Raw genomic sequence first — 9515 nt, 5'->3', positions numbered from 1 at the left:
GGACGCCCCTGGAGCCGGAGCGCCCGCGTCTGCCCCGGGGGGTGCGAGGGGGCACCCGCACGCCCGGGGAGGGGATGGGGAGAGCGGGGTGCGTGTGTGCCTTAGAGGGGTTGGGGACTAGTTCTGAGGGGGCGTTTAGGCATTTCCAAGTGTTTATGAACATTTCATGTCTAGTACTGTGGTTTACTTTTTTGTATCACTGGTACTGAACCTCCACGGCTGCTGGTTATGTGTCATTAATAAATTAATAAGCCGTTTTGATACTGATTTGCTTTAAACTATGTGAGCTGAGTAGTTTTCCCTGCAAAAAGAGGTTGTTCTGATTCTCAAGGCCTAAATGCATGAGCTAGTCTATACACTTAACATGGAAATGTTTTAGACTTTATGTTCTGTAAAATACTCTTGGTGTGTTCTAAATTCGTGTGGATATAGCCAATACCCAGAGCAAGGACTCCATATATTTGTGATATTACCGATAGCTGCATTCTGAGATAGCAACCAAGCAAACACTAAGAGTAATTCACAGAGGAGAGAAATACTTTTTTTAAAGATTAATTCAAATTATATTTCCAGGAAAACCTCCCGCCTGAGATAGTAGAGGCAATCTGGTATGTATTTTTGAGTTTAACTGACTATTCAGTCTTTCAGTGATCCTTGATATTGGTGAAACATTGATAGAAATAGCCATTTCGATCTGTGAATTGCAAAATATATGCGTGCAAATGGGTGAGGTTTGGTGTTAACATTTTACAGAGCTTTTTCTGTAAAGCCTGCAGCTGGATGCATGCCCTCACTCAGGAAGGATGAGGCTATTATCTGTTACATAGGAGATGTTAGCCTTGAAAATGGATATGATCCAGTTCTCAGTAGAGCAGTACCTATGGACCCGAAGCACAATCCAGATTTCCATGTATTATGTGCTATAAAAACTTAGTGGATTTGCTTGAAAAAATTGTAGTTATGAAAATTGTTTGGGAGTCATTCCTCCAGCAATATATATATTGCCTAATGAACAGTGCAAATTCCTATATAGACGTTTGGGAGCTAAAGTGTTTTTTATAATGAAAATCTTAATATGAATTTCAGATTGAGCTTCCACTGAAAGAAATCGGTGTTCATTATATTGCTAGAGCTTACCAACAATTGTATTGGGACTGAGGACACAAGTTGTTTCATGTCAAAATATTGGAAAGGATTTTATTAAAAGACTTTAAATTGCACTTCTATTTCTTGCCACGATCCAGTGGCATTGGGGAATGTATTCTTAAGTAGTTCCAGACAGAGGACGTCAGGGGCATAGGGAGGCTGAATCACATGTTCAGGTGAGCATAAAAAGCTGCAACTGCCACTGGGTATAAATGCTGCTTTTAAGCTCCTTGGACCCAAAATTAATTTGGAGCATCCTAAGCTTCTTGTATGTTTATCTTGCTAAGTATTTCTCCTGTAATTCTCTTTTTGTTGGACTCATGACTGTTGAAGATACATTGTGTGTATTGGTGTCACACATCAACAGAGAGGAAGACATGATCTGTGTCCCTGTATGTGGAACTTATTCTGTCGTTGAATCCCAGGACACTTATGTACAAATTGGGGTGGTGAAGCTTTCTTATAGTCTAGCTCAGGATTGCTGAGATGATCTCTGAAGGAACTGAGGACCATTTTCTGTGGACTCTGAGCCTTACAGTCTGAGCAAAAGATAGATAGATTGATTGGGGGCTCTTACCTTGTTTTGCATTACTATATGGCACCATGCAAGTGAGTGCATCTCTGTATATGTATTTTATAAAAAGTATCCCAAACTAACACTCCACCCTACAATTTTCCCTACAGGGGGACAGTGAAAGAGTAACAAAATAGTAGATATTAGTCATATTGCTTAATATTCTATGAGAAGGAACCCAGATAGTACAGATAGGAACTCAAAAGAAGTAGTAGTATAATCCAGAAAGAAGCCTACAGGAATTAAAGCCCCTTTTCTCCCTGCCTTGAAGAAAAATTGCTCCCTACAGCTCCTCTGCATCTACTTTAATGGAGTCGGAGCTCTGTGGTTCCAAGACTACTTGCTGTGTGTGACCTTGAGGAAATTTTGCAGAACCAGCTTACCAGAGACACAAGCATTAAGAGGAGCTGCAAAGCACGCAACACACCACCTTTCAGTTAGGGACCTTCCTGGCTAGACTTCCTTTCCCTTGTCGTAATAGGGTGTTCCAGTCTTTTCCTTCTGCTTATTGTCTCCTTCCCTATGATTTCCCAACCTTTACTTCATGCAACACCTGTCCTTCTTATGTTCCTAGTTCCTGCCCCTAACTATGCCCCTACCATTGCAAGTATCACAGTTTCACAATTTCTGTCATTATGTTGACCCCTCTACCTATTTATTATAGCTTTTCTGTATCCAGTGTGTGTCTCGTGTCTATTTACAATGGAAGCAGTTCAGGATAAGGAGTGTCTGCTCAGGTTTGTACAGAGTCTAACACAATGGATCCCAGTCGTAGGTCACTTTTAGGCTGCCGTAATGATTAGTTAGGATAGTAAGTCTTGGGTTGTTAGCCCCCCCCAACAATATTTCCTTGACTGTAAGAAGCATGCAATTAATTAGAAAAGTAGCTAACTTTTATGTTCTTTCGATCTACAACAGCGCTGTCTTTTGTTTTATTGTTGTTTTTTAAGTTCTATTTTTATTATGAAATTTGTTGGCACAGCAGGTGTTGTAAATAATTCTGTAAATTGCCTAGGGCTGTCTACATCATAACCTATGGCTGCATTATCAGATGATGAAAATAGACAACTCAAATGAGAAAGTGTTTAGAGATAAGTGAAATGTGAATTCTCCTGCCAATTGTTTTTGGTTGTTGTTTTTTTTTTTTCTTTTCTGTTCCATAGCACGAATTATCAAAACAAAACAGTGGTGTGAAATGCTTCCATGTTTAGAAGGAGAAGGCTGTGATTTGCTAATCAATAAATCAGGCTGGACCTGTACGCAACCAGGAGGACGGATAAAGACAACCACGGTAGGTCACTTCTCTGTTCTATATTTCTTCAGTTTCTCATTCACTTTAGGTTATTGAAAAACAAAGAGTGCGATTTCTAATTGGTTTTCAGCACAGATATGTAAAGTCTGTTGCCTTATAATTAAGCTATGTGCCCAAGTGTGCTTACTGAAATACACAGCAATGTTATCACAAAGACAGGAAAAATGTATAATTCCCACAGTTACTAAGAGTGGAAATTATATCAAGGTTTTCTTAAAAGGCACCGGTGGTTTAACTAACATTTGTATTCAGCCTGAAGACAGGATCTTACTGCTTCACTGTACAAGAATTTTCTTACACTGAGGAGGTGTAGGGTATAAAACTGAACACATGGTCTAGCAGGGTGAAAACAAAGCTCTCACTGGGAATTGGGAAGAAAATATTTTTGCTACTCCCACTGTACTGGAAAAGCAAGTTGCACAGATAGGTCTTTAGTTTTCAGTGGGACAATCAGTGAGACCTGTAGAAAACACAGTAAAAGAACCCTTCTTTCAGCTTCCTTTTGGTCCTGGTTTGTTGATAAAACCCTCAACTCTCTGATTTGGTGTCTTGGGGCATGTGCTTGTAGTGAAGCTGAGAGTATATACAACAGTAATGGTTTCTAGGGCCTGTAATATATCAAACAGATTTCTAGAAAATGTTCTCAAATGCCAATAATTCTTTGACTTCAAAAATGGAAAAAATCTGAAGAGATATAATAGAGCAATATTCTGATAGCTTGCTGATAGCTTGCTAGTCCCCTTAAAATTATCCCCCCCCCCCCATAATCTTTTTTTAGATTTACATGGAACTTGAGTGTAATTTAAATAAGTGCAATTTCAAGAATATTTAGTCTTAAAAGTACTTATCAGTGAGGACTAAATTAAGGCCATCATCCCCCTGCACAATCACAATTTCTCTGTCTGAAAAGGAGACAGACACCAGTTATTGTTTTAGAATGACTATATTTTGGAAAATTAACATGTTTTTCACTTTTTAAAAAAGAATGAAGATTTGATAGTACTTTATGAGATACCTACAAAAGAAGCTTCATGAATTGTGATCACAGTTTTGCTGCTCCTGTATTTACCAGGCATAATATTCATTATGGACAGGGCTATAAAACTTAACGCAGTCTCTGAGGTCTTACTTAAATATTGTTTGCCTTTAGATCTTTTGCATTCAAGTTATGTAAGAGTGACATAAAAAACCAAAGGAACGAAATAAGTTTTTGAAACATTAATGCCAACTTCCAAGGGCAAGGAGACCTAATACGGTCACTTTGTCATACTTGAAATATTATCTTAAATCTTGTTAATTCAGGGGTATTTTCTGCACCCAAGGTAAACAGAAAACCCATGCACTGTGACACATTGCCAGCTGTCATTATAGTTCTTTATTTGATGTTTTATGCTAATGGCATGACTGAGTAATGCAAAGTAAGCAGAGGATCTATCCTTCAGTATCTATCTTTAATGAAGCGATTCAGATATCCTTTCAGATTAAACACCAGAAGCCTGATTCTGAACTCTCACTTGTCTGTATAGCTCTTCAATGCTATTGACATGACTGGAATGACTCATGATTTTGATTAACGTAAATGAAATCATAATCATGCCCCATCAGTAAAATTAAGGCCATGGCAAGTGTAATATTATAAAACAGACTCTTCCCCACACAGAGACATCATTATCATTGGTGAGGAGAGATTCTGCCAGAGAGCCAACTGTAGAACAGCTCTGAGCATAAGCCCTCATCTAACATCAAGCAGTCTTCAACAGTTGGCATCACACATGCAGACACACAACAAACACACTGTACTTTTCAGTCAAGCCAGACTAGCAACTCAGAATACTTAAAGAAGCTCTGAATCCAGAAGGGGAAGGGGGAAAAAAGAAAAGGAAAAAAAAGAAAAGAAAAGAAAAAGCCGAAGAAACCCCTATAAATCTATAATACAGTATTACTAAAACATTAAGAATAAAAAAAAGTGTTCATTTGTTCTTTAGCCACTTGGTTGAAGGGTAAGGGAAGCTTTGGACAGTGGTAATAGGTTTGGGAACTATGTCTTAGGATGACTCTATGAAGTGCATGACTGTGATTAAAAGAAAAGAAGTTTTCTATTAGAAATACCAAGAGACATTATTTACTGTAGCAGTACTCTTAGGTCAACAGCTGCTGATGTAGTGAAGTAATTTCTATTTCTGTTCCTAATCAACACACCTGAGTTGCCAGGCCCATCATGGCATCTAAGTGTAACGGGAAGGATTTCTGGCTGGGAAGGGCCAGAAAAATGGCCACCAGGTAGTATGGGGAAATAAATGTCCAAACATATTGAATTAATTATTATACACTAAATGTCTGTTGTTAAGTAGAAATAATTCTTGACCACATCTCCAGTGACAGCCAGATTGGGTCCTTAATTTGTTAACTATCAATTTTGTTAACACACATCTGTTAATCTAATATTTGCCATCCTTTCCTGCTAATATTAGTTTGTATCTTGAAGATACTTAGCAATAGGTCTTTCATTATCATAGCAGTGGTAGATCATTTAGCAGAGATATTACTGTTTGGTAAATGCTGAGACAATAATTTGCTACTCATACTAAAGCCAGAACAGTATTGAACTCTGATGGACTGAGACTTCGCATTGATTCCAGGAGGTTGTGTAGAAGTGTAACTTTTTAAGTACTGGGTTTAGAAGTAGCACATGGAAAGGTAGAACTAGTGGAGATCTTATGTAGGGTATGAGTTCTTTCTTCTGTGAGAATATAGTTTAGGACTCACAGTTAAATATGTTTCTACCAAAAAAAGGAAGAAATAGGATTTGTTTTCTGTAGATTAGTTTAACATCTAATATTTTTTCTATGAAAATACCAAACAGCAAATGAAAATACCCATTGCTCCAAAGCAAAAGTGCAATTTCTGTAAATTGTTTGGAAAGTGCTGCCGCTACTTTGTGCTTTGTGTCAAAATTGTTTAGACTTCCTATGCAGAGCCACATTTTTTCACTGCCTGGCACTTTTTGTGATCACCTCTGGAAATAATGCAACCAAATCAGAATTCTCTCCTCACATGGGTAGCAGTGTTTTATATCCATTTTGTGCTCACTTTGCACAGCTATAAATGACTACACAAGGTGCAAGGCAAAGGAAAATCAAAGTACACTCTAAATGGATCTAGATGTCACTTCTGCCCTGTCATCCTTTCTACAAGGTGTGAATGAACCAAAGATTTTTTATCTGCTAAGAGTAGACTTCCTATGCAGAGCCACATTTTTTCACTGCCTGGCACTTTTTGTGATCACCTCTGGAAATATTGCAACCAAATCAGAATTCTCTCCTCACATGGGTAGCAGTGTTTTATATCATTTTGTGCTTTGTGTCAAAATTGTTTAGACTTCCTATGCAGAGCCACATTTTTTCACTGCCTGCACTTTTTGTTGATCACCTCTGGAAATAATGCAACCAAATCAGAATTCTCTCCTCACATGGGTAGCAGTGTTTTATATCCATTTTGTGCTCACTTTGCACAGCTATAAATGACTACACAAGGTGCAAGGCAAAGGAAAATCAAAGTACACTCTAAATGGATCTAGATGTCACTTCTGCCCTGTCATCCTTTCTACAAGGTGTGAATGAACCAAAGATTTTTTATCTGCTAAGAGGCTTTTAGAATTGAAGATTGACTGGGCTAACTGCCAATCTATGTATTAAGCAACTGACTGTCAATACAAGGAAACAATATGGCAACTTGTAAAAGAAGATAGCAAGAGAATACTACACAATTGTTAGCACTTCCAACATACTAAGTACTTTCATATAACAAATGTACTTACAGTCACTTTAAAATCACCTGCCTTAAAATTTTCTTCTCCTTTTGCTATTCTCATTACTCTTTCAATTCTTTAAAAAAAAATGAAGCTATATGATTTTTTAAAATAGTATGTAGTTTCAATAGTGCCAGAAGATACGCCTTTTTTTTAAGATCTTGCTGAAGGGCCTGTCCATTTTATAGTTCAAGTATAAAACTTGCCAGCGTACAGATGAGAAGATACACAAAGTATTGGATTTACAGGGGAGATTAATTTTAGCACCAAACTGTATATATGTTGTCAATGATCCATCACTACCTAATTGTTACTTAATTAATTCCTTCTTCTACATGATGTGATTTCAACGCATGGAGCTTAACAGAACATTCATGCGCCAGTTCCTCAGTAGCTAACCTTTTAAAACCTTTGCTAAATTAGCTGGAGTGGGAAATTAAGGAGTATGAAGAAGCTAAGAGAGAGCTCACAGCGGATAAAAGGTGTAATTACTCTGACATGGAGCTCAGTGCTTAGCTAGTAAAATTTACTAAGGATCTAGCTTCACCAAGGGACGTGACTTTCTTAATAGAGTTTACTTACACACAGAGCAACTTAGCATTCCTCACCATTAATATAAATGACATGCTGGCTGGGTTGGAAAGGCAATTTGTTCCTTACCCTGAAAAATACAATAGCTGTTTGTATTGGCTGCAATTTAAATCAAGATTTTTCTGCAGAGCTTTATCATACACACATGTATGATAAAGGTAACTCAGATAAAATGTACTGGTTTGCTTTTCATCACTGACTTACAAGCAATGTGTTCTCATTCATACTATTACATTCAAAGTAAAAAGAAATATATATATGTTACATATCTGTAACATACTTGAGAATTTACTTTTTTTTAGACTGAAGACCAGCTGGAAATGTCCTGAGGCCATGGTCTAGTGGTCTGAGCTTGGGACTGGGAGCCAGAAACTCCTGAGCTCTAATCCCGGCTCTGACAGTGACTCCCTCTGTGGCCTTGGGTAAGTCACTGAACCTCTCTGCCTCAGTTTCCCCAGCAGTAAAAATAAGATTAACAATCCTTAGCTACCTACCTTAGTGAATTTGGAAGTCCTGAGTTAATATTTTAGGAGGTTTAGAAATTCAGAGTATCTTAAAAATAAAAATACTGTTATTTATAAATGTCCTTATTGGTGATATTCATGTTGTTGTTGTAGGATATTCACATAACCCTGGCATTCCTGTACTTAGCCTCACCTACATTCCAGCTCTGAGTGTTTCTAAATGTGCATTTCACATCTCCACAGGTCAGCTGATTTTATTTGTTTAAGCTGTTTTTGGAAGTTTTTTGACATCCTGACAGTTCTAGTTCTGTGTCATTCCAAGACACAATATCCACCAAAATAAGCTTTTAAGCAGCACCAAATTAGAGCAGTGGAATGATGCAGACATGCATGCCATGCCAAATTAAGTTTCCCTCTTCCCCTTTGTCAGAAGTGGTCAACTTATGAAACAGATACATTAAATCTACTTGTCAGCAGTTCATCTACCAAATTCCCTCACTGTCCTAACTGTAACAGGAACACTACATACAGACCAAGATTACAGAGGATATTTTTCAGGAGGCTGGTGTATCCACTCATCCCAATCCAAAGAATAGCTTTTAGAAACAAGCAGGAAGTTATGATCCTGAATTTTCCATCATTCATAGCCAATACTGCTGGGGAATCAGAATCTTTGGCTATTTTTAAGCTATGGGACCAGGAGTACATCCTTGCTTCAAAGTCCATATGCATGCACAATTGTGAGTCCTAACGTCTTCTCTGTCTTCTCTTTTTCTGTGTGGCCCTCTTCATGATGGCATGCCTGCCACTGCCTTGTGAGAGATCTTAGCAGCAGCAGAAAGGGCTCTCACAAATACACTTATGGGCAAAACAGATCATTAACTCAGCCTGATTCTCTTGCAGATCATCCTCAGCCATGCTCACTCTGAATTTCTTGTTGGATTTCTAGAAATCTGGTTTAAGAAAATCACTATCCTTATTGTCACTAAGAACCATCTGTATTCTCAACTCCTGCTGTCAGCCAGTTAGAGCTTCATGAGCTCCGAGACCATTGCTTCATCAAGCATTATGTATGACAAAGTCCTCTAAAACTAACTCAGGTCTCAGTAGGGTGGTCCTGAAATTGCTATTTGAATAAAGTTTTCTGAGACCACTACTACATAATTAGAAGCCAGTCTGAAATACCTTTTATATGTTGAAAAGTTTGTGTTCTACCTTTTATATTTATATATCAAGTTGAGAAAGGGTAGAACATGAACACCCTCTGCAGAATATCTCCTGCAGGTATTGTTAAAATCAAAAAGTCATGAAATTTGGATGTGTGACTGTACATATGAACTGCCAGGACTAGGTTGCTCATAATTAACAACTCATTCTAATGTAACTGCGTATCTACAGGATCAGCCCTAGTCATGGTCCAGTGCTTTAACTAAGCCTTCTAATATTTTTTTATTAATTTCATATTCTTCCAAATAGTACTAGCATTAATTATGAGAGAAAATACCAATTCTTGACATGTCATAGCCATGTGCTTCAGTGTACACTCTATAGATTTCTACCCCAAGACCTAGATTCAACCTGTTGTTTATTTCCATGGCTTTCAAGAGATTTTTATGCTCT

At 37.9% G+C, this 9515-nt stretch overlaps 1 protein-coding gene across 1 annotated transcript in view; it reads left to right on the top strand.

Annotated features, from left to right (window-relative positions):
* Positions 1-7760, top strand: part of FAM19A5 (family with sequence similarity 19 member A5, C-C motif chemokine like) — a 384146-nt gene extending 376386 nt beyond the window's left edge. The window contains exons 3-4 of the mRNA XM_019474585.1: positions 2884-3011; positions 7734-7760. Coding sequence (XP_019330130.1) covers positions 2884-3011; positions 7734-7760 — 155 coding nt within the window. The remainder of the gene's footprint in view (positions 1-2883; positions 3012-7733) is intronic.
* Positions 7761-9515: the final 1755 nt, after the last annotated feature.

Source organism: Aptenodytes forsteri, unplaced genomic scaffold (assembly GCF_000699145.1).
Source record: "Aptenodytes forsteri isolate BGI_AS27 unplaced genomic scaffold, ASM69914v1 Scaffold137, whole genome shotgun sequence".
In the NCBI taxonomy this organism is placed as follows: domain Eukaryota; kingdom Metazoa; phylum Chordata; class Aves; order Sphenisciformes; family Spheniscidae; genus Aptenodytes; species Aptenodytes forsteri.
Note: the sequence above shows the minus strand (reverse complement) of the source record. Positions and strands in the feature narration are given on the sequence as shown.